General features: G+C 48.2%; 1 protein-coding gene across 2 annotated transcripts in view; it reads right to left on the bottom strand.

The window, feature by feature from the left end:
- LOC111854600 (dedicator of cytokinesis protein 4-like) overlaps positions 1-16,558 on the bottom strand; it is a 99,704-nt gene extending 83,146 nt beyond the window's left edge. For both annotated transcript variants that reach the window (XM_072711728.1, XM_072711730.1), the window contains exon 1: positions 16,393-16,558. In XM_072711728.1, coding sequence (XP_072567829.1) covers positions 16,393-16,429 — 37 coding nt within the window. In that variant the 5' untranslated portion in view covers positions 16,430-16,558. The remainder of the gene's footprint in view (positions 1-16,392) is intronic.
- Positions 16,559-26,704: the final 10,146 nt, after the last annotated feature.

Genomic DNA, 26,704 nt, shown 5'->3' with positions numbered 1-26,704 from the left:
CGCCGCAGCATTCGGGTCCATAAAAGGCAAAGATGTTGCAGGCAGACGCAGGAAAGCCGGACACAGCGGCCAGGTCCCAAACCCTGACATTTCAAATATGTGTGGATTCTGTGATACATGGCATTATTCAAAGACATGCCACTTTCATTTCAAAAACAGCCTCCTCCTGTTATTCCAACAGAGGGCTTGTAAGCAGGTAGCATGTATACAGCATTTAGGGACTGATCCACTTTTTACTGCAGCCCTTTGTAATTAAATGCTGTTATTCATGAAGGATGCAGTTAAATGACATAAAATGCACTGACTTGTCAGGAAAATGCAACATATGACATTAAACAATAGTTAAGCAATAAAGATTGTTCTAAGATCCTTTAGCATGAAGGATTATTAACAAAAAATAACCGAATCTGAGGCACACATTCATATCCATTCATCCACCCATTTTCTGCTGGTCGGGTCACAGAGCAGCAGTCTAAGCAGGGATGCCCAGACCTCCCTCTCACCAGCCACCTCCTCCAGCTCCTCCGGGGGAATCCCAAGGCGTTCCCAGGACAGCCCAAAGATCTCTCCAGCATGTCCTGGGTCTGCCCCAGGTCCTGAAACACCTCCCCAAGGAGTGGTTCTCTCCAGGAGGCATCCTACATAGATGGCCAAACTACCTCCTTTCGATGCAGAGATGCAGCGGCTCTACTTTGAGCCGCTCCTGAATGTCTGAGCTCCTCACCCTCTCTCTAAGGCTGAGCCCAGACACTCTGCATTTCTGCTTTTTGTACCAGCGATCTCATTCTTTCAGTCACTACCCAGAGCTCATGATCATGAGGGTATGAATGTAGATCTACAAGTAAATCAATAGCTTTGCCTTTCGGCTCAGCTTCTCTTTACCATGACTGAAAGGTACAGCACCTGAATCACTGCCGACGCCACACAAATCCTCCTGCCGATCTCCTGCTCTCTCCTTCCCTCACTCGTGAACAAGACCCCAAGATACTTAAACTCCTCTGCTTGAGGAAATAAGTCTTCCCCCACCAGGAGAGGGCAATCCACCCTTTTCCGGTTGAGAACCATGACCTCAGACTTGGAGGTGCTGATCCTCATCCTGGCCCCCTCACACCCAGCTACAAACCGCCCCAGTGCATGCTGTAGGTCACAAAGGGCAGCCCACTGGGAACGAGTCTACATGGCAACCAGTCTACATGTGCTTTGTGGACTTGGAAAAGGCGTATGACCGTGTCCCTCAGGCGGTCCCATGGGGTGTGGGGGGGTACAGGGTCCGTTGTTATGGGCCTTCAGGTCCCTGTATAACCGGAGCGAGAGTTTGGTTCACGGTGGCAGCAGTAAGCCAGAGTCCAAGGCACAGATTTTTGAAAAGAAATCATTACAGAGTAAAAGGGATGAGTGACAGCCTCATAACATACATCAGAATAAAGGGGAAGGTTGCATGAATTTTCCTAAAGAAAGAAAAAGCAATTCAGATGAATTGCATTTTTGTCTCCTAGTGACATCATAAAGAATTACTGATTTCAGTGCAGTAGCACATTACATAACCCTAGAGTAACACAGATGTTGAAAAACAAGCCCTCTCTCAGGCAGAAGATATGAGTTTTTAAGTGGCATCATGGGACACAATCAGACAAGTGCAAGCCACAACCCCCAGCAGTCATGAATCCTTCAAAGTGACGGTGTCATTTGCAGTGTAACCCATTTTCAGCACACTCTTAATGTCGTCTGAGCCCGCCAGCTCAACACAGACATCAGAATTCTGAGTGAGGTTGTGCAAATCATCATTAATGACACGGGTGCATGTGGAATGTCAAGGCTAACAACTGAATACCATTTAGGAGCTCCTGTTACAAAACATAGCTTATAGAGCACAGTTACAGACACTAACCAAACCATTAGAAAGACTATACTTCCACTGGGGCAGGACGATGTTCGATTCAAGGCAGCCCAGTTGTCTAAACAGCCTAATACCCTCTTATCATCTACCACTTAAGGTCAGTTAGAGACATATATTGAATTTTGTCCAACACGGCCCAGAAGGCTCTGCACAGGAGCCCATCTGTCAGAGGCCACTCAATCACAGGTATGATGTGCCCTATTGATCTATGAAGAGAGAAGCTGGATCCCACCAATCATCTCTAGATGACTCTCTAAAACGCAGATTGTTATAACGACAGGCCGTGTGAAAGGACCACGCAACACAATTTAGACCCGGAATCAATACAATCACTCGTAGAGGCCTGTTTACAGAGTATTACAGAGTAATGTGAAGCGAGTAATGTGAAGCACGGTTAAACTCACACACTGATTCCCCAAGAGTAATTTTACATTTATGTGAAATATCAATGGCTTTTAGGAAATGATGATAGAAAAAGTGGAGCAATATATCAATGATAGGCTTTCCTCATACTCTAATATGGAATACAGATATTTTATCTGAGTACAAGAAATCGAAATCAAACTTTACCAGCAACACACACAGTCGCAGAAGCCTGTTGACAGACACCAAGACAGTAATTAGCTGCCATGTGAGCACACACACACACACACACACACACACACACACACACACACACACACACACACACACACACGCACAAGAGCAGACACACACGTACACATCCACACACGCATGCACAAGGGCAAACACACACGTACACATCCACACGTACACACACGCATGCACAAGGGCAGACACACACGTACACACACGCATGCACAAGGGCAGACACACACATACACATGTACACATCTACACATACACAGACCCACATGCACACGCACGCACAAGGGCAGACACACATGTACACATACACACACACACACACACACACGCACAAGGGCAGACACACATGTACACATACACACACACACACACACACGAGGGCAGACACACATGTACACATACACACACACACACAAGGGCAGACACACATGTACACATACACACACACGCACAAGGGCAGACACACATGTACACATACACACAAGCACAAGGGCAGACACACATGTACACATACACACACGCACAAGGGCAGACACACATGTCCACACATACACAGACCCACACACACATCCACACGCACACACCCACATACACACATGCACACACACACACACACACACACAAGGGCAGACACACATATCCACACATACACAGACCCACACACACATCCACACGCACACACCCACATACACAGATGCACACACGTACACATTCACAAAAAATGGTCCCCACACACGCACACGCAGACACGCGTGTGCACATGCAGAGAATCAGCAATCAGATGGCCTGCTGAACACGTGGTACAAAGAGTGCCTGGCAGGAATGTTGCTGCAGGCCCTTTGATCTCACTGCCCACACAGAGCGGATCCATTTCAGGTCCTTCCGCTGAGCTGAGCTGCGCTTTACTGCACCGGGAGTTAGTCTCCCTGAGGGACTGCAGTGGAATAAGGATGCTGGAAACTGTAAATGCTGTAAAGATTGGGGCAAAGCGGCCCAACGGCCCCCTTTAAAGGTCGTTGCGGGCAACACAAGTCTCCCAGTGTAAAGGCATCGCGGGCGAGTCACGCTGCTGGTGACCTCCGCTGTGCTTTTATCCTCCTCTGTCCGTGTTTAAATGACCTGTCAGAGAAAGCACTTCTGGAACAGGAGCAGAAGACATAGTCATGTGGCAAAGAGGACATCCTTCAAGATCTGGGAGGGGTAGTTCTCTAAGACCCCCCTGAAACCGTCACACAGTGCCGCTTTACCACAATCAGGAAACCCCACAGGAATCATATGTAATGGGTCTACGATTATGGTGTCTTACAAAGCAGCAACAATGCAAACATCACTCGGCATTATGAATAAGATAATGCACTTGTGGGAAGAAATTAACTGTTGCAATAATTGGTTCTGACTTGCTTAACCTTGCAGTAACCGGTTCTGGCTCGCCAACAGCCTGCCGAGACTCACCACATTCGCCCACTACGAATACTCGTAGTCCACTATAAAAATATGTATAAAAGAGCCATGAGGGAAGCAGGCCAAACCCAATTTTCATCCATCCATTTTCCATACCCGCTTGTACTATGTAGGGCCACGTGGGTCCAGAGCCGATCCCAGAAGCTACAGGCACAAAGCAGGGAACAACCCAGAATGGGGCACAGCATTAGCACACACAATTTTAGCTCCAATTCATTAGCATACATTTGGACTGTAGGGGGAATCTGGAGAAACTAACCACCGCGCCATGGTGCCACGCTAACCGGTACGCCATGGTGCCACGCTAACCAGTGTGCCATGGTGCCACGCTAACCAGTGCGCCATGGTGCCATGCTAACCGGTGCGCCATAGTGCCATGCTAACCATCACGACAACTACAGTGCCATGGTGCCACGCTAACCATCACGACAACTACAGCGCCATGGTGCCGTGCTAACCGGCATGCTATGGTACCACACTAAAAGCCACGGTGCCACGCTAACCGCTGTGCCAACTACAGTGCCATGGTGCCGGTTAACCGGCACGGCAACTACAGCGCCATGCTGCCACGCTAACCGCTGTGCCAACTACAGCGCCATGGTGCCGTGCTAACCGGCATGCTATGGTACCACACTAAAAGCCACGGTGCCACGCTAACCGCTGTGCCAACTACAGTGCCATGGTGCCGGTTAACCGGCGCGGCAACTACAGCACCATGGTGCCGCGCTAACCACCGCACCGTGGTGCTACGCCCCACAAACCCAATGTCAATAAAAGTATAATCGACACCATAAGAAGCACACTGTCAAAAAACAGGATTTCACGGTTTTGAAACCACAGAACAGAGGAAAGCATCTGATCTCAGCCCATTTTCTCTGAGCCCAAAGCCCGTATTATAATAACAGCTTATTGTCTGACGTGTCCTTCGCAAACCTTGATTTGGTGGCTCACAAACAACAGGCGCACAGAAATGAATAATGCAGAGGAGAAAGACAAGGTCAACAGGAGCTGATTCTCACAGACGAGGAGCAGAGACAAAGCAGGACCAGATTCTGATAGACAAGGAGCAGGGACAAAGCAGGAGTAGATTCTCACAGACGAGGAGCAAGGACAAAGCAGGAGCAGAATCTCAGACGAAGAGCAGAGACAAAGCAGGGGCAGATTCTGACAGACGAGGAGCAGGGACAAAGCAGGAGCAGATTCTGACAGAGGAGGAGCAGGGACAAAGCAGGACCAGATTCTGACAGAGGAGGAGCAGAGACAAAGCAGGAGCAGATTCTGACAGACGAGGAGCAGAGACAAAGCAGGAGCAGATTCTGACAGACGAGGAGCAGGGACAAAGCAGGAGCAGATTCTCACAGACGAGGAGCAGGGACAAAGCAGGAGCAGATTCTGACAGAGGAGGAGCAGAGACAAAGCAGGAGCAGATTCTGACAGACGAGGAGCAGAGACAAAGCAGGAGCAGATTCTGACAGACGAGGAGCAGGGACAAAGCAGGAGCAGATTCTGACAGACGAGGAGCAGGGACAAAGCAGGAGCAGATTCTCACAGACGAGGAGCAGGGACAAAGTAGGAGCAAGGCACCTCTGTCCTTATCATTTATCTTGATGTGACGGCAAAAATACATCAACATCATGATCATCCTGTTCATGAAATTTAAAATCATGCTAACAGCTCACAGTACATCTCATTCAACATATTTGACCAGAAAAATCAGGAAATCACTGAATGTTGGGGTGTTTCAGCATAACCTAACCGCACATGTTCTGAGATCAATATTAATGATGGTCCCCCGGTGTGCTTCTGTGACCACCTAGGGTTAGTATGGAAATAGGACACATTCAGGTGCACAATGAAATAGAAAAGACTTAATAAACAACTCTGCTGGTTTAAACCTCTTCAGATAACCATTCAAGAGAACTTGCTTCACAACCTATTAGAATGCTGGCCTGCTGTAATTTGAATGCACATGTTCACAAGGAAACATCGAAGGAAATACATTAAAGGCAAATGTGGAACAGTAACAATAATGCATGGCTGACTGGATTAATTAAAGATGCTTTTAAAAGAACTAGCTTCTACATAGAGAGAACATTAAAGAACATTGCTCCTGAGTCCTCTGTCTATCCCACCTGGGAATCTGGCATAGAAGCAAAGCTTATTCCGAGGCACAGACCATCTTGGGCCTCAACGCCAGCTGCCTCCATCATACTCATTTGACTAGTGTGTCAAAACAGACAACATGCAAGCAACTAACCTGTTCTCTCTTATTGATTCGACCACAAAAATGACAAGATGTTCTTTGAGGCCATGCCACGGAGCACATCCCACAATCCTTTGCATGGAATGTGGATCCAAGGTAACTGAAAACATGGATGTTTCTTGTGCCAGGTCCCAAGAATGACCATGACCAACAATCACAACTAACGACCATGACTGTCACTGATGATCCCAACCAACAATCATAAGCCAGCATCTATGAATTAATGTCCCACTACTGGAACCCTCCCCAGCAGCATTCCACACGTCCAAGCAGACCTGTCTCACCATCCACGGCCATCCGCCTGTGTCCACGGCGTCTGCTGATTCATAAGGCAACACTCCAACACAGAAATACGGGAAACTATGAAACCTGCGCTTGATGAAGAACAAATGGGCTAAAACATTGCTTATTGTAAGCCAGTGAACACGTTTTTGGAAAAATGTAGAGGGTGTGGGTTTATTCTTCATTGGTGTGAGTTCCAGGGTGAGAAATGCCAAGATGGCCCAAGAAGCTGCTGGGGGATGATGGAGATGCTACTCTTCATCTCTGGTATGTAGATGCCTTCAAAACCTGAGATGTTGCCAGCAAAGACTCATCAGTTGGCTGAAGCTGCGTAATACAGTGATAGTTGTCTTTGCATAGTTCAGAATTTCCAAAATTAAGCAGTCAGTCAGTTTTTTTAAACAGGTGAAGGAAGGTCAAAGCAATCCAAAGGAGTGGCACAGAAAATCACAGCACATTACAGGCAATATTAGCCAAAGCAGCTAGACCAGAAGCTTGCAGGTTCAAGTCCTAGGAAGAGATCTGAGAAAGTCCTACAAGACGTCTCGAGTGCTGCATCCAAATGTAAGCTCATCAGAATGCTTGGAGAACAGCTTCAGCTCTATACACGAGACAGGAAGCACCGCCAAGTTAGGAGGAGAGGGCGATGAGAGCTGTGGTGAAAGCCTGTTCGCAGAGCTTGGTGTCTGTGCCAAAGTCCTGGGCCACCGATGTCATTAATTTCCACTGCCAGGAGGACATGCTCTCAGAGATAACCCCCAACGCTGAGGTCCACGCTATCTGGGGCCATCAATGGGAAAGGGGGACTTTCACTCATCACTGTGGGGCACTGAATGGCCCATTTCCTCAAAGGCAGCCCCGGGACCGCTGCTATTAACACATCCTCTCACGGGCAATAAGGTGCTAGAAGATTTTCACCACATGAGCATTTGCTGAAAATCTGTCCCACACACAGTGGGCCGTCAGGTGTGGTCATGCAGGCACTGTCGATGCAGCAGGCGGTCGGTCTCCCCTCAGGATTACAGCTACCTCAGCATGCCATCAAGCCCTAAGCACTCACAGCATAAACAGGGTGGGTTAGGCAATGTAGCCACTGCCACCCAAGAGCACAGCACCCGCCGTAGCGCAACGCAGCCCAAGGAGTTACCGCGGTGTCGAGCCTGCGCACCTCAGCAAACACATTTTGTTGCAATATAGACAGTAGATGATACAAACGTGAAACATGAGTACAGTAAACCTGATACTCTGTAGCAGCAACCGAGCCGCCATCTTTGGTGGGTAAATGGTTAGCATCATTCCATGGTATACAACACAAAACCGAAAACAAATATTAATGTTGTGAAAATCAGGTCAAATGCCTCATGTAGCTGACTGTACTCGGGCTGCCTTATTTATTAAGCACTAGCTTAGAATATTTAGTGATAGATCATTATATTTTATTAAACGTATGAGGACTAATTGAGTTTCCAAGAGTCTCCATATCACTCCAGTGCTGGCACACACTGACTGGTATGAAGCCTCTGGATGTCATTCGCAGAAAGATGCCCACAGTCTGCCCGGCTCCCAGAACCAGAACAAGCCATGGACTGGTTGCTAGTCTTCCAAACTGCGGTCAGTTTTACTCCTCCTACCGAAAAGAGAAATGTGGAGTTTCATCCGGCAGATAATGACATCGGTCTGTCTGTTTGTTTATTCTGCACAATTCACAGCAGTTCCCTTTCTCACAGAAGCTTAAACTGTATACAGGCCAAACAAAGTGTTCCATCCTGGGCTGTACCATGCTCTGTGCTGCAAAAACCACCAGGATGGGCTTTTGTGAGAAGGGACTGAGTGTTTGGCACAACGGGGGGGGGGGGGGGGGGGGGGTTACCCGCTAGCGGAGACAGGACTAGCTGTCAACATGTCTGATGATCCAGAGGCTGGGTGAGGGAATGAACAGCAGGTCAACGGGCAAAAGCCAAGTGGGCATAAGCCAAGCGGGCAAAAGCCAAGTTGGCAAAAGCGGGCGAAAGCCAAGCAGGTGAAAGCCAGGTGGATGAGAGTCAAGTGGGTAAAAGTGGGCAAAAGCCAAGCAGGTGAAAGCAAAGCGGGCAAAAGCGGGCGAGAGCCATGCGGGTGTCGGGGAAACTGCTACAATACAACAGAATTATACCGAGAAGAGACCCCCCCCCCCAAGAGAGGTCCAGTAGATCAGTTACTGAGACAGACTGTGACTGTGTCCTCCAGCGTAGAGGCGGCGAGCTCATGGAGGGTAAAGGTCAGACTGGACTGGGAAGCGGCTTGGACAGCACACAGACATCCCCAGCACAGAAGACACCATCGTCTGTGTATTCCAGGTTAAATGGCAGCCATGAATCCTCAAAGGTTTCATCCCTGCTGAAAAAAACAGCCTGACCAGCTGCTTGACCGATTTTATGATAGTTGACCAGCTTGAGGTATGTTTTCACATGATGGTTTGATGGTTTGGCTGGACATACCAGCTTATGATGGTCATGCTGGCTGGTTTAGCTGGTCAGACCAGCATGACCAACTGGTGACCAACCAAACTAAACTATCAAAGAGGAGGAAGAGCTGGGACGCGACCATCTAAGACGATCTTAGACCAGTTAAAACCAGCTAAAACCAGCATAAGCAGGTTCTTAGCTGTTTTTTTCAGCAGAGATTAAAGAGGCCAGCTGTACTCCACTGTACAGCCCAGTGGCAACTGGTGGCTAAAAAACTGAGGTGTTAAGAGGAAAATTCATTTTGTATAACTACAAGAATAAATTTATTTAGCTTCCGGGATAAGCTCTGGTCCGCCACATCAAGCAGGTACAGAAAACAGACAAATGAACAACAGCATTTTTTTTCCAAAGAAGAAAGAAAATCTATTTTCAAATGAAAATAAAATTTTAGCAATAAGTTATTTCAAAGTTAATGGTTTCAGGCAATGGCAGTACTCTCCATTTCTTAGTGATATGAATTTGACAGACTTCATTCAAACAGCCGCAGGTCACTCTTCTGGGTCTATGTGCATGTGACTGGAAGGTAGTCAGTTCAAATTCCATGACCAGCAGAGCAGTCATGTCACCATAAGGGCCTTGAGCACGGCTCTCCACCCCAGCTGCTCCTGGAACGCTGTGTGTCTCTGTTCTCTCGTCATCATAAGTCAATTTGGACAAACATCTAATAAATTAATGTTCAATTCTGATGGCAAAATAAGACCCTAAAAAAAAAAAACACACACATCCTGCAAAAATCGTGCACTGAAAATAACAGCAGCTCAGGCGAGCCAGAAAAGGCGCAGAGGGCCATATGGGCCACATCCGACACTCCCCCACCCCCACCCGGCCGTGGCACCCCCCCAGGGAGAAGCCGCTATCGACTGCGCCAGCTCCTTCCACTGCGCGATACGCTTTAATGATGGCAACAGGGCAGCGAATGAAGATGCAATTAGCAGCCGCGGGAGCATCAGGGACAAGCCCCCCATCCCCAGGGGGACCCCCCCTCACCTCCCCCGTCCGCTTCATGCGGACACACACCCCAATGCAGCGTTACAGCCTGTGAAAAGGCAGCTCTCGCCCACACCGGGGGAGCAGCCAGGGACAAGACCCCCATCCCCAGGGGGACCCCCCCTCACCCCCCCGTCCGCTTCATGCGGACACACACCCAATGCAGCGTTACAGCCTGTGAAAAGGCAGCTCTCGCCCACACCGGGGGAGCAGCCAGGGACAAGCCCCCCATCCCCAGGGGGACCCCCCCTCACCTCCCCCGTCCGCTCCATGCGGACACACACCCAATGCAGCGTTACAGCCTGTGAAAAGGCAGCTCTCGCCCACACCGGGGGAGCAGCCAGGGTCTGACACCCGCGCAGCTCCCGTACAAATCTTTGCGCCTGTCAACTGGCTGCTCATCTGGAGAACTTCCAACAAAGGCGAAAGTAATAATTCAACATCTGCTGAAAAATCCCACTAAATAACAGGCTTCAAGTGGAGTGACGCTAGGTCCCCCTGACTCAGCAGCACTGACACAGGCTTCACGGTGGATTGACAGAAGGTCCCCCTGACCCAGCAGCACTGACACAGGCTTCACGGTGGATTGACAGAAGGTCCCCCTGACTCAGCAGCACTGACACAGGCTTCACAGTCAATTGACAGAAGGTCCCCCTGACTCAGCAGCACTGACACAGGCTTCACAGTCAATTGACAGAAGGTCCCCCTGACTCAGCAGTGCTGACACAGGCTTCACGGTGGATTAACAGAAGGTCCCCCTTACTCAGCAGCGCTGACACAGGCTTCACAGTCAATTTACAGAAGGTCCCCATGACTCAGCAGCGCTGACACAGGCTTCACTGTCGATTGACAGAAGGTCCCCCTGACTCAGCAGCGCTGACACAGGCTTCACGGTGGATTGACAGAAGGTCCCCCTGACTCAGCTGCGCTGACACAGGCTTCACGGTGGATTGACAGAAGGTCCCCATGACTCAGCAGCACTGACACAGGCTTCACGGTGGATTGACAGAAGGTCCCCCTGACTCAGCAGCGCTGACTCAGCAGCACTGACACAGGCTTCATGGTGGATTGACAGAAGGTCCCCCTGACCCAGCAGCACTGACACAGGCTTCACGGTGGATTGACAGAAGGTCCCCCTGACTCAGCAGCGCTGACACAGGCTTCACGGTGGATTGACAGAAGGTCCCCCTTACTCAGCAGCACTGACACAGGCTTCATGGTGGAGTGACAGAAGGTCCCCCTGACTCAGCAGAGCTGACACAGGCTTCATGGTGGAGTGACAGAAGGTCCCCCTGACTCAGCAGTGCTGACACAGGCTTCACGGTGGATTGACAGAAGGTCCCCATGACTCAGCAGCGCTGACACAGGTTTCACAGTCGATTGACAGAAGGTCCCCCTGACACAGCAGCGCTGACACAGGCTTCACGGTGGATTGACAGACGGTCCCCCTGACTCAGCAGCGCTGACACAGGCTTCATGGTGGAGTGACAGAAGGTCCCCCTGACTCAGCAGTGCTGACACAGGCTTCATGGTGGAGTGACAGAAGGTCCCCATGACTCAGCAGCGCTGACACAGGCTTCACGGTGGATTGACAGAAGGTCCCCATGACTCAGCAGCGCTGACACAGGCTTCACGGTGGATTGACAGAAGGTCCCCCTGACTCAGCAGCGCTGACTCAGCAGCACTGACACAGGCTTCATGGTGGATTGACAGAAGGTCCCCCTGACCCAGCAGCACTGACACAGGCTTCACGGTGGATTGACAGAAGGTCCCCCTGACTCAGCAGCGCTGACACAGGCTTCACGGTGGATTGACAGAAGGTCCCCCTTACTCAGCAGCGCTGACACAGGCTTCACGGTGGATTGACAGAAGGTCCCCCTGACTCAGCAGAGCTGACACAGGCTTCATGGTGGAGTGACAGAAGGTCCCCCTGACTCAGCAGTGCTGACACAGGCTTCACGGTGGATTGACAGAAGGTCCCCATGACTCAGCAGCGCTGACACAGGTTTCACAGTCGATTGACAGAAGGTCCCCCTGACACAGCAGCGCTGACACAGGCTTCACGGTGGATTGACAGACGGTCCCCCTGACTCAGCAGCGCTGACACAGGCTTCATGGTGGAGTGACAGAAGGTCCCCCTGACTCAGCAGTGCTGACACAGGCTTCATGGTGGAGTGACAGAAGGTCCCCATGACTCAGCAGCGCTGACACAGGCTTCACGGTGGATTGACAGAAGGTCCCCATGACTCAGCAGCGCTGACACAGGTTTCACAGTCGATTGACAGAAGGTCCCCCTGACACAGCAGCGCTGACACAGGCTTCACGGTGGATTGACAGAAGGTCCCCCTGACTCAGCAGCGCTGACACAGGCTTCATGGTGGAGTGACAGAAGGTCTCCCTGACTCAGCAGTGCTGACACAGGCTTCATGGTGGAGTGACAGAAGGTCCCCCTGACTCAGCAGCGCTGACACAGGCTTCACGGTGGATTGACAGAAGGTCCCCATGACTCAGCAGCGCTGACACAGGTTTCACAGTCGATTGACAGAAGGTCCCCCTGACACAGCAGCGCTGACACAGGCTTCACGGTGGATTGACAGAAGGTCCCCCTGACTCAGCAGTGCTGACACAGGCTTCACGGTGGATTGACAGAAGGTCCCCATGACTCAGCAGCGCTGACACAGGCTTCATGGTGGAGTGACAGAAGGTCCCCCTGACTCAGCAGCGCTGACACAGGCTTCATGGTGGAGTGACAGAAGGTCCCCCTGACTCAGCAGCGCTGACACAGGTTTCACAGTCGATTGACAGAAGGTCCCCCTGACACAGCAGCGCTGACACAGGCTTCATGGTGGAGTGACAGAAGGTCCCCCTGACACAGCAGCACTGACACAGGCTTCATGGTGGAGTGACAGAAGGTCCCCCTGACTCAGCAGCACTGACACAGGCTTCATGGTGGAGTGACAGAAGGTCCCACTGACTCAGCAGCGCTGACACAGGCTTCATGGTGGAGTGACAGAAGGTCCCCCTGACTCAGTAGTGGTACCTGGGGGCCACTGTGTCCACTCATGATTCCCATGTCCCCTCAGTAAGGTCGTCTTTATCAAGCATGCTTGGAATACATTAACGCTATTCGTCAATAAGCAGCTACAACCATCCAAGCTTTTGTCCCCATTAAATCAATCACACAGCTGGATGTTTCAATATTCGCCTCAAAGCTCTGGAGCTTCTCCACCATATTGTCAAGTGACTGTGGAATCCATAGTGATGAGTGAGGTGACGGCCTGTTGCGGGACATGCTACCAGCGCATTAGCGAAGCCTGTGCTGCTAATGGATGTGATGTAATGAGTGTTAATGCAGCCCCCGCTGTCATCAGCATTTCTTGTCTTTAAGTGACAGGTTCAGTCCTGCCCTGCACACAAGTAAGATTACTCATTGGTTATATGTACATATTTGTAATTGACTTTACTACCTAATTCCAAAATATCCATGATTTTTCACTTAACATGAATTCTGGATACTGCTTTTATCTCCCTTGTAAGGCCATAAAAAAGAACAAAGAATGAGTGAAAATTTCAAAATAACAAAAAATTATCTGTTTTTTTCATGACCTTCAAAATATCCTCAACTTTAAACTGTTTAAGAGCTAGAGGTTTAATTTCATGGGTATTTTCCCCAAAGAAAACGAAAGGCGCCTGTACAACATTTAATTAACGATGGGCTGAAACCAGTGTAAATGTAGAGAAGATCCGCAAGCACAATAGAACTGCAATAAAAATGTCACTAAGTTGCTTTTCAGTTATGGTTTATTATGCGATATCTCCTTCTCAAATGTCAGACGTCTGTTGACAATAAATCGTATCTATTTCATTCACGAGTCAGTAAATTAAATCGCCTTGAACATGCGCGACATTTTCGGAAAGCTGAGGACCCGTCGGCAGATTACAGCACCACCGAAAACAAACTGGGGATTCTTTCCTTCTCGAGACTTTCTCCATACTTTTAAGGCGAATCACAAAAACGAAAACAGCCTCGTTAAATTAATATCGACATGTATAGGAGCTAAGGAATTTAAGATTTTCGTAACATTTGTGTAACCGCGGCCCATATTTCCTTAGTAAACAACCAGGAAATTAAACCGATTTAAAGACTTACATGTTATGGACAATTAATCGATTGCCACACAATTAAACTACTCACATATCCAATGTATTTGTCATTTGAATAATTTTTACAGCCTTTTTGCAGGAGTTCCTCCTCAATCACCTACACTTCTTCTTCTAGGTGTAAGATATCATTTTCACCCCCCCCCCTTCCCCCCCCCACACACACACACACACACATACACACACCAGTATAACCTTTAACACTGGCATCCTGGGTTGATTTTTCCAGCTTTTTCAATTACCTCAAGAAAAACACCATACCGATGCCAAATGCTCTTTCCATAACCTGACTGTTAAAAATGTGCTGAAGTAATATAGTCTGACTGATCGATTGCAAGTTGAAGTTTCAAGTCGGGTATTGCTGGCTTTTGCTGCTGCGTTGACCCTGGATTACAGAGCCTAATCCCTGATTACATCGAGCAATAGCCTCCATTCGCCATCCCCCCCGGCCGCGGTGCCTCTCTTCCAGCACGGCTGCTCCGTCAGTCCCCTCTCCCCTCAGACCCTCCACGCTCTGCAGCTTTGTCATTCTCCACTCCTCCACACTCCCTCAGTTGTACTCCTCTTACAATCTCTCCATTCATTTTTTTTTAACTCAGCAGATTATTCGTGCACTCGGCGTCCCGTTATCTGACAAACGCCTCCGAGTTTACATAGCAGGACAGAGTCAGGTGACGCACCACCCTGAAGGGTCCAACAGATTAGCCCTGCACCCTAAACCGCACAACTGACCGCCCCTCCCACAGCTACCGCCGATACTTGATGACCTGTGGTTGCCGTTTGGATTGTGCTTTCCGCCGCACAGCTGCCTTCGGCAGGGCGACACGCTCCGCTCAGCCTTGTTTGTGGACACAGCGTAGTTTAATAGTGTCGCCTTTGGCTGAATTTACTCCATTCAACACGGCACTTAGGAAATCTGACTCACAAAGACGAACTCCCCGCAGGGAAATGTCTGTCACGCACAATGCCTGTCCCAGCCCGTAGACCTCTCTCTTAGACGTAGCGTATTGTAACACAGATAATGGCCATATTAGGCACGAATGACAGTGTAAACAGACGGCATAAAGAGCATCTTTTGAAAATAGCGACCAAGAGCCTTTTAACAAAATGCACAATAACTACACGTGTAGGCAGCAGCGGACAGGGTATTAAACAATGGTATAGTGCCATACCGAGTAATCAGCTGAATAAGACCCTAACGCAGATCCGGAGCGCTGGGTTCACGGTGAAGGCGGTACATGCCGGGTTGAATATGGACAGATCGGGCGGGCATAGCGGGCAGCATTGCAGCAGGCCGAACTGACATTACATCCGACATCCCAAATGACTGCAGGTTATGGGAGCCAAGAAATCACCAAGGCGTACGACAAAAACCGCGCTGCCAAATTAGACAAACACGGAAGTCTATTGATAGTTTTAAATTTAAAATGTGTATGAAAATTATGTAAATATCAGGAGCTTCCCCTTTCACCTTAACATCTCACGGTGCTTCAGTGTTCGGCTAAAGGACAGGCAAGCGGACCTTTGCGCGGCTGACAAGCCCAGTAAATCCCCAAGTAAAGTTAACACCTGGTACTCAGCACATCGCAGTTTTCACTTTTCACGTCGCATCACAAGCGGTATTTGGATTACTGACGTACCGCAAATAAGGTACACTATTCTACATATGCTGTAATCTGAGGATTCTAGCCTGCCAAATTAATCGTGTCCTCACTGTGCAAAAAGCGCGCAAATGGCAAGAAAATCTAAAGGAAATAAATGATTTAACCGAAATCCCCCGTTCAGCGATCGGTCTTTCCCAATCGAGTATCCCCGCTGACAGCTGGACGTGTTGACTCCAATCAGATGCACTTTGCAGCTGCCAGTACAGCTGGATTATCTATCCACAAACAAAGCGCACCGGTGCACCAGACCCAAATAAAAATCAGGCACTAGGCACACACCTATACCTGCCAGCTCTTGGCGAAACCCCATTTGATACGTTCAAATTTTAAAACATATATAGGCATACAGTCGCGCAACTGTACATCGGCATATTCATTGATTGACATGTCGCAAGATCACTAATAAGTATCCGTCCTGAGCAAGAAGTACGAGCTATTTTTGTAGAAATGTGTGGTAAATACGCACATGATCACAGCTTCTTTCCTGAAAGTCGTTCATCATTCATCTGCAAATATGCCTCATCCACAGTTAACAAATCATGATGAGGCATCACGTTAACTTACCGACGCCGTATTTTTCGTGTTCAGACGGTAGCCACATAATGACGGTTTTCACATTAAAAATGAATGCAAAAAAGCAACAGCACAGCGCAGGAATTACGTGCGATCCGCTACATTGTAACTAGTGGGTCCCTCTCATCTGCTGGAGTTATTGTTCTGATTGCAGGAGCCGGGGCGAAATACAGCGAAATATACTGGGGGGTCGCGCTGCATTTTGGGAAATGTAGTCATGTGACTGACATGGACTACGAGTCCCGTCGACGTGTCTAAACTGTGTCTAATTTTAAAGCACTATTATGCATGCCGGCATTGCGGTAGACTATTATTAAAACATATCCTTAAGTTGATAGGTTTCTTTCCGTATTTTGCTCATTGGTTTACTTATTATGGTATTAGTTTAATAAAAACTAAATAGATTTTATATTATGGTTACATTCAGGGGCGCCGTAAGGGGGAGGAAAGCTAGGACGATTCCAAGGGCCCCTGAGTGACAGGGGCCCTAAAAAATTAGGAAAATAACTGGATTGGTTTGGACTGGGGGGGCTAATATGATATGCTTTCATGGGGCCTAAAATCTCTAGCAACGCCCCTGGTTACATTTGTACATAGGATTAGGCCTATTTGTAAAGTGAGTTTTGAAAACTGTATAGAAAACAACAACAAACAACAAATTTATTTTTGTATAGCGCATTATCACAACATTACATTGTCCCAAAGCACTTTACAGCATCCCCACCCAAAGCCCCCAGTGAGTAAGCCATAGGCGACAGTGGCAAGGAAAAACTCCCTAGAAGGAAGAAACCTTGGGAGGGACCAGACTCAAAGCGGGAGCCCATCCTCCAGGGGCCGGCAGGGAGAGTCAAATACAGTTAAATCTGAAACACAAACGGGGAGCAGGGGGGAGATGACAAGCCGGTGCCACTACTCCCTCCAATCGCTAGGCAGCCAGAAGGCAGGGAGCGGGTCAAACAAGGAAGATGACACAGGCAGAACGGCGAGCTGGATGCACGGTCGTCATTGGTCGTGGCGACGTCACATGTTGCAGGGTATGCTGGACATCTTGATAGATTGAGGGCTCCAGGCAGCACCCCCCAGGAGAAGGTGGTGGAAATAAATGCAATTAGTCAAAGTAAGGGAGACTATAGGCAGTGCTAAAAGTTAGATGAGTGCAATATGAAGTCCAATGAAAACTTCGTAAAACAGCACTGCTGCACTGACCACAGGGCTGGTGATTAGCCCAGCACAATACCTGTTGACATTTTAAGTTTTAGCAAATTTGTAATTGCTTTTGTTTGGCAAGCATTTACTAGAAAGGTTAGATTGCCTGGCACAAGGGGTCAATGACATTGTAAGCCTAAAAAGAAGCATAATTATTTTTATTTCATTTGCTTTGTCCACAACTTAAAATATACCATAATATTCTGGTGAAACTTTGCAAGTGTGCAGCTCTGCAGCACAGACTAAACTCTAAACTCCTGTGATCTGGAGGTCAAATCTGTAGTTGGAGTGATGTCACTGCTGGGCCCATAACCACCGTTACCCCAGCGACTGTCCGACTCTGCCGTTTCACTTGTACGCCGCTTTGGATTAAAGTGTCTTCTGAATAAATAAATGTAAGTAACAAAACACGAGTGATTACATACATTGCCTACAGGTTTTGGCAAAATAACCTATAAAACTGAATTAATAAATGAACACCCAGTGGACGAATAGGCAGGCGGGAGAATGCGGACCGTTTGGAGCTTTTCCACTGCCAGCAGGAACCGAGCCGGACCCACGCTGACAGGGTCCTGCTTACTAGCAGGACGAAAAGCATGACCAAACCGAGCTGGTTGCATCACCACCATCTGATTGGTTGAAATGTACAGAGATAACCCAGGTCCAGAAAATTATCTGATGGAAAAAGGGTATATTCTATATATTATTCATTATTGGCAGTATCACAATCATTGATGCTTTCCCAATAACCCCAAACTTGAAAATTTCCATCCTCCATCTTAAAAAAGTGCTATAGAACAGCTGAACAGAATGGATTTGTAAAGCAAATTGGCACAAGCAAATGCTAATTCCGCTAGGGTTTGATGCTAACATAACACAGCGATTCTCATAGACGTGCTAGCAGAAATTAGCACACCATAGAAAAAAACAATAATTGCATATAGTAAATCATGATGTGTGAACAGTAACTAAGTGTCACTTCAGTTTAACGTCACTGTCGCTCTCCAAATCCGGCAACGCCTTTACCGAGCCGACCTTTCTGCGAGCTGGAACTGCGCTGTAACTAGTCTCTCTTCACCGTTTGACGGTTACGGGTCGGTTACTGTATGCCAGTGGAAAAGTGCCATTATAGTCAAGGTTTCACCTGCCATATAACTACCCCAAACATAGGAGTGGCTTCTGCTCAGAACAGGCCCAGATAGGTGTTTCAGAGCACAGAACCTCATGGGATATTTCAAAACCAGAGCAAACCACAGTGGCCGACAGAGGCGGCCGGCGTCTGCTTCACATGCCACACTGTATCCGTGTGAGAGCAGTGAGGAGGAGAGGCAGGGGACAGGAAAGGGTGTTGGCATGTTTCAGAGGCGCCGTTATTTTGTACGTTGGCAGGTGTGATTCATAAGTTTCAGTCCCTTAATCTGTGACTCCCCCCCCCCCAAAAAAAAAAAAATCTGAGCAGGGTGTAATGGAGATTGTGTTTGCTTGTGGTACCTGCATAGCTGCATGTCATGAGATTTACATCATGCACTGTTTAGTGCCATTGTGTGCTAAAGTAGATGAGTCGGTAATGTGGTATAGACGTCCAGCTGAGCAGAGCAGATTAGGGGGTCCTCTTTATATCCGCTCTGATTGGCTGACAGGTCCGCGGCTTATGTGGTTTTCCTGTGAAAGGCACCTGGTGTGAGACTGTCACAGCTCCCATTGGCTGTGGCCCCCACAGTTCAAATGTGAAAGGAAAGCAAGTCTAAAATGTCTGTTTCTTCTGTGTCTTCTGTGGTCAAGTGTGTGTGTGTGTGTGTGCAAGCGGATATACCTTACCTTATGGGGACACAATGTCCCCACAATGTGATGAATACACATTTTTTTCTTTTATAGGGACCAGTTTCCTGGTCCCCATAAGGGAAAATTCAGTTTAATAAAAATCTGTGACTGCAATGAAAAATCTAAAAATGCAGAAACTCTTGTATTTTGCTTGATTATGGTTATGGTTAGTGCAGGGTAGGGCTAAGGTTGTCATAGTCAGCGTTAGCATTTTTCCCATAGAAATTAATGAGCAGTCCCCATAAGGATATGTTTACCCGACATGTGCGTGTGTGTGTTTGTGTACATGAGTGTCCACGTACTTATTAGCCCATGCTGTGGAGTTCACACTCAGTGGGGGTGTTGGGGGGCAGTACCTTCAGCATTGTGGGATTGCATTTGCAAATGAAATTCTTCAGGCTCTTCGAAAGCTGACAACCTTCTAGGTGAGGAAGTTCCTGCTGGGGTGCAGCGCTCAAGTCAGTGTGCTGTGACATCCGCGGTCCTGGGTCCCTTTGGCTGAGGCATCCTATGTGAGCAGAAAGTAAACAGCTACAAAGGAGAGAATTTCTGCCTCTAAATGCCTCTGCCTTCACCTGCCTCATCCAGCTGCACTGTGGGTGGACATTTTCTGACTCTCCTCCACTAAGTGAATCCTGAGGACAGACAGGGAGATGCTGTCTTTCTGTGGGAACAGTGGGGGTGCCATTGGGTTCCACGCCACCAAGCTCCCACCTTTGCTGAGTCCGGAAGGCATAGGATTCAGTCCCCGGCTGTCCTGCTTAGCTTCATAAAAAGCTCATGTTTGTTAAGGCCTGAATGGTGTGAACTGGGGCAGCAGGTGGTGCTGTGGCTAAGGCTGTGATTGTCATCTAACGGTTGCTGGTCCGAGTCCCCTTTGGGGCCAAGTGGAAGCACTTGAGTGCTAAACCTGAAACGCTGCAAAGTGAAAACATCCAGCCGTATGAATTTAAAGAAGGTCTCGAAGCCGGCATGCAAATCGGCAGAATAAAAGCTCTCAGTGGACCTCAGTTGTGAAATGGCAAGAGCTGACTTCCCCTTGAGCTTCGCCCCCAAGGAATAGCGGCTTCATGTTACTGAGAGGGGCGCGGAGGGATTGCGGGTTCATGTTACTGCTACACAGATGGGGGGGGGGGGGGGGGTGATGGGAATCCACACGCAGTGTGCGGCCCTCAAAGCTGTCTGCCCCCTCCGGTTTGAGGGGTTCTGGAAGGAAGCCTGTGCTGTTTTTTGTCAGTCTGGATTTAAGAGAAACATGGGCTGTGTATATGTGAGACGTTTCAGGGGCGTGGATGCAGGACGAGTCCCTTTGTTCACCTGATCGGCCTTCAAAGGTGTAACATTAGCAGCTTAGCCAGAGGGCGTCCTGGGGGCACACATGCAGTTCTGGGGGCTTTACGGTTTGTTCATTTTTGACTTGAGAGCAGATCAGATCAGCTCATCCTGTATGTTTCCATGACCCTCATACCCGCTTGTACCCCAACGGGGCCAATTAAAATTTCTCCTTTTCCATCCTTCCGGTGCCCCCGATCAGTTTTCCTTCTTGGAGACCTAGTTCTTCCACAGCAATATCCGTGAGCATAGTGAATCCGTCTGGTTTCGGTGGCAGTAAGCTGAACAGGGTGTCACCTGACTGCAGTGACATGCCCCAGCCGGCCCCAGCCTGCCGCCGGGTCTCACACCCCCCATGACATGGTGGGATTAGCCCACAGCGTGTATCTCACACGCACTCAGCGCCGTGGACATTCTAACAGCAAAGAGGTGTTCCTCCGAATGTGCCACCATCTACAGTAACATTACATTTGTGTTCATTTAGCCCAAAGCAATGTTCATGTCAGGCAAATAGGACATCCGTGACATAGAGAGACGTCACATTTGGGAGGTGATTTCATCCTAAGTGACACACAAGTGAGAATCAGAAAGCAGCGTCAAATAGTGTCCCAGCGGCAATTTGGGTTACTGGCTAAAGGGTCCAACAGTGTTACTGGCCATAGGATTTGAAGCAGCAACCTTCCCGTTCCATTCCAGTGCTAACCCAGAAACCACACACCACCCGGGCTCCTTTTAGCACAGGGGAGCCCTGGTCTTTCCATCCACTTGGAAACAGCATATTCTGGTGGACCTTGAACTGGTGGACCTTGTTGGGCAGCTAGCCTCCATGATACAGTGTAGCTATCTTGACAACGCCCTTCCTCAGGCTTAAACCCAAATCTGCTCGAATGAATCTACATTCCTGCAGTGTGTGACAATTCTTTAGGCAGTTTAAGTAATTTGCTGCTGTGTAGAGATACAGTTATCACCCGACTCTGAGAGTTTTAAAGCTTTAATCATGAATGGAGGCCTCACTCTCAACTCACTTTTTTTTTTGGGGGGGGGGGGGGGGGGCGGGCATTCTGAAAACCCCAGCCTTGCTGGCACAGAAAGTGTTTCAAATGCACGTTAAAAATAGCATGCCCATATTTCGTTCTAATATGAAGAAAAACTGACTGTCAAAATACCGTCTGTTTTAGCAAGTCTCTCTTTCTCCCAGAAACATGTTTTTTAAGGGTGTTTTCACATCAACAAATGTGGGGGAACCACTGACACCCCGACGAGGAGGAAACATGAAACCAAACAAGCTGATTTTTTAATCACGGAAAATGTGGGGAGAAGGAGCCGCTCAGAAGCATTTATTTAATTGCCGGTTATCCGCGCTCCCTGGAAAGTGCCGGGCTGTATTTTTACTCGTCCACCTTGAGGGCGCACGCCACTGTCTGAGCGGGCTAAGTGGCGGGTGGAGCGGTTATTCTGGGAAAATGACACGCCGGTGAGCAGCACGCGCCCGTACGTAACGACCGCGGCTCAGCCGCTCCTTTCGGTTATTTTCAGCTTTAGGTAGAGCGGTTAAGGTGAAAGGTGCAGCGTTGGCGTTACCGTTCCACCGTCCAGGACCTGCCCCCCAGCCCCCCAGCCCTGCAGCCTGCACCCACCCCAGCTGGAGCATCGCCACACACCCCTTGGCTGCAGTGCCCGTCACCCCGTGATGTGATACAGGCGGCTGCCTAGAGCACCATCTTCTGAAGTGGCACTGAATTAGCAAACCACCGGCGACGCCACCCCCATGCCCCCACCAAGCTTCATTACTGCTGCCCAGGATGAGAAGCACGTAGGCACCACACTGCCTGACAAAAAGTGAAACTGGGTGGTGAACCTTCACACTGCAACAGCGGTAAAGCTGTGGCCGCAGCAAGGCCTTTGACCAGGACCGCTTGGCTGTCGTGTTGGAGCTTGGCACTGATAGGGCCTAAAATGCCACTAGCCCCACCCCACCGTGACACTCAGACACTGCCTGTGACAGACACACACCGCCCGTGACAGTCACACACCGCCCGTGACAGTCACACACCGCCCGTGACAGTCACACACCGCCTGTGACATGCACTACTTCTCAGAAAGCCCTCAAGCTGTCACTCATTCCCTCACAGATATTGGATTTTTCATTTAGCGGATCACCCCTGTTGTGTAATTTACCTAAGGAGCGGCAAAGAAATGACAGATCTCTAGTCCTCATTTCTGCCCACATTAAGCAGAACGGTTATCGGTTACTGATGAGCCCCTCAGCCAGGCAGGTTTAGTCAGGCATAGAAGTAACAGACCTCTAAGTAGATGTGTGTGTATCTAAGGGATCACAGTTCAGCTGCTGGACGCCTTGCCTTTAATTTCAACGTTTGGTTCTGTGAAGAATTAATTTCAACGTTTGGTTCCATGAAGAACACAGACGGCATTCAGACAGCAACATTAGAGAAGCACATTTTTGTTCTTCGTTATTCAAGGTGTTTTCTCACCAGAGCCTTGGGCGCTAAGGGAGCAGAACAAAGGAGAAGAGGATGAGTAAATACAGAGATTAAACAGCAGCTGGGAAAGACGCCAGCCTGTGATGGGATGCCGAAGACACATCACAGCACCTGTCACCTGTCACCTGTCACCCACATCATGCTCCTATTTGTGCTGCACACATATGGTGATAATGAAGGTGTGTGCCGACCCCAACCCCAGCTGTCCGCTTGGCTCCGCTTCTCTCTTTATCCTCCTTTCCCTTTGCTCACCTCCCTCAAATCCTCCATCACCCCCTTTTCAGCCCCTTTATCCTTCTCCAAGATCTTAAACTGACAGCAGGATGCTAAATTCGACAGCGAATTTAACTGTTTTCATGGCCTTGAGAGACAGTATTTAGTATTGCGATACCCTTTCAGGCAAACCTGCAGCCATGGGAATGAAGCAGAATAAAAAAATAGAGAATATATAAACACAGATTACAGTTATAGAGATATTATCACTGAACTACAGCTTATTTAATTGGAAAGTGACTGTGCAAGGCTGATGTCACCCTCTGGGCGAGGTGAGTGAGAAGGGCAGTGTTTACAGTGAGGCAGAGTGTAGCTTGTCAAGCAGCTAGTTAAACTGGTGATGATGCTGACCAACAGTCAGCCTCTAAACAACCTTGAAGTGCCATTTGAAATATGAGACATTTTAAAGACCACCTCACTGGCAAACAAACCAGTTTAACTTTCATTAACACTGCATAGTATGAAGACCTTTCTGTGTGTGTGATACCTTCGTACTTCCTCTGGGTCAGCTGGCTCTGTCTGCCGGGGCTGTTAGTGCCGTCACCTTCTCCCTCTTCAGCCCCTTTGGCCAATCAGTCCGCAATGTGCTGCCATATGCTGTCAGACATACAGTGAGGGAAATAATTATTTGAGCCCCTGCTGAATTCTTAAGTTGACCCATTAATTAATAAATAAATGAGAAGTCTATAATTTCAGTGGTAGGTTTATTTTAACAACAAAAGATAGATTATCAACAAAACAAGCAAGAAAATATCATCATGTAACACTTACAAACCAATTTGTCATTCATCTCAGGAAATAAGTATTTAATCCCTTGGAACACATGCTTCAGTACTTGGTGGAGTAACCATTGCTTGGAGGCACAACTGTCAAACGTTTCTGGTAGTTGGTCACCAGGTTTGTACACAGCTCAGCAGGAATTTTCATCCAGTCCTCTTTGCAGATCTCTTTCAAATTTTTAAGGTTTTTAGGCTGTCACTTGGATAGATGAAGCTTGAGTTCCCTCCATAGGTTTTCTATGGGATTAAAGTCCGGAGACTGGCTAGGGTACCCCATGACCTTAGTCAAGTCAAGTCAAGTCAACTTTATTTATAAAGCCCTTTACGTACAGCAACCACTGACCAAAGTGCTGGACATAGGAACATAAAATATATAAAAATCATAAAATAAATAAAATAAATTAACATAACATAACATAAAGTATAACCACAACTAAACATAAATATGAACAACAACTCACACTGGATCAAAAGCCAAGGAAAATAGATAAGTCTTTAGAGCAGATTTAAAAGTGGGCAGTGAAGAAGTCTGTCTGATGTAAAGTGGCAACGAATTCCAGAGTTTAGGACCTGCAACTGAAAAAGCACGATCCCCCCTGAGCTTCCGCTGTGTCCTCGGCACCTCCAGAAGCAAGTGACCAGCCGATCTGAGCATAATGTGCTTCTTGTTGAATCACTCCTTTGTTGCCTTGGCCGGATGCTTAGGGTCGTTGTCTTACTGGAAGACCCACCTGCTGAAGGGGTGACTGAAGGAAGGAGGTTCTCATCCAAGATTTTATGGTACATTGCCCCGTCCATCTTTCCTTCGATGTGGTGCAGCCATCCTGTACCCTTGGCAGAAAAACACCCCAAAGTATAATGCTTCCACCTCTGTGTTTGCAGGTTATTGACCCAAGAATACTGTTTAACAAAGTAATGCCATTAAATGACAATGCTGGCTTGGTATCTGTTAATACTTAATTAAGTACCACTTGTGTTGTGTTAGTGCTTGTCCTAATTTCTTGCTGGCTTGTAGGGGATCAAATAATTATTTCCCTAGATAAATGACAAATTGAGTTGTACCTGTTACATAATGATTTTCTTCTTGTTTGTTTTGTTGAAAATCTATCTTCTGGTCTTAAAATAAACCTACCAGTGAAATTACAGACTTTTCATTTTTTAATAAATGGGTCTAGTTATTCATTCAACAGGGGGTCAAATAATTATTTCCCTCACTGTAAGTGACATGCTCCATGCCCACACACCCCCGCTGGCACATGCTGGGGTCCTTGGTGTCGGTCAATGACCTCTCCACCCCTCATACATCTGCAGCCTGCAGAGCCAGCAGTCACTAGGAGCCAGACAACATCCCAACAATGTACACTGTATATTTTACAGCTACACTATATGGACAAAAGTACTGGGACACCTGGCCATTACACCAATAGGAACTTTTATGACGTCCCATTCTAAATCCACAGGCATCAATATGGAGTTGGTCCCCCCTTTGCAGCTATAACAGCTGCCACTCTTCTGCAGAGGTGGACATTTCAGGTCCAGAAAGTAAAAATCCAAACCAGGATTTTGTTTCAACCAACCAGCTGAGTACTATATGGCTGTGAATCTTTATACTCAGCAGGTTGGTTGAAACAAAATCCTGGTCTGGATTTTTACTTTCCGGACCTGAAATGTCCACCTCTGCTCTTCTGGGAAGGTTTTCAACAAGATTTTTGGATGTGTCTGAGGGAATTTTGCCCATTCATATGAGAGGTCAGGTATTGATGCTAGACGTGAAGGCCTGGCTTGCAATCTCCATTCTAGTTCGTCCCAAAGGTATTCGATAGAGCTCTGTGCAGGCCGGTCAAATTCTTCAACACCAAATTCACCCAACCATGTCTTTATCGACCTTGCTTTGAGCACTGGGGCACAGTCATGCTGGAACAGAAAAGGGCCTTCCCCAAAATATTCCCACAGAGTTGGAAGCATAGAATTGTCCAAAATGTGTTTATATGCTGAAGCATTAAGAGTTCCCTTCACTGGAACTAAGGGGCCCAGCCCAACCCCTGAAAATCAACCTGATACCATTATCCCTCCCCCACCGAACTTTACAGTTGGCACAATGCAGTCAGGCAGGTAATGTTCTTCTGGCATCCACCAAACCCAGACTCGTCCATCAGACTGCCAGACAGAAGCGTGATTCATCACGACACACCGCTCCAGAGTGCAGTGGCGGTGTGCTTTACGCCACTCCATCCGATGCTTGGCATTGCACTTGGTGACGTGAGGCTTGCGTGCAGCAGCTCGGCCAATGAAGCCCATTCCATGAAGTTCCCAGTGCACAGTGTTTGTGCTGGAGTTAATGCCAGGGGAAGTTTGGAACTCTGCAGTTATTGAGTCAACAGAGTGCTGGAG

This window comes from Paramormyrops kingsleyae, chromosome 1 (assembly GCF_048594095.1).
Source record: "Paramormyrops kingsleyae isolate MSU_618 chromosome 1, PKINGS_0.4, whole genome shotgun sequence".
Taxonomy (NCBI): domain Eukaryota; kingdom Metazoa; phylum Chordata; class Actinopteri; order Osteoglossiformes; family Mormyridae; genus Paramormyrops; species Paramormyrops kingsleyae.
This window is presented reverse-complemented; position numbering and strand designations above follow the sequence as displayed.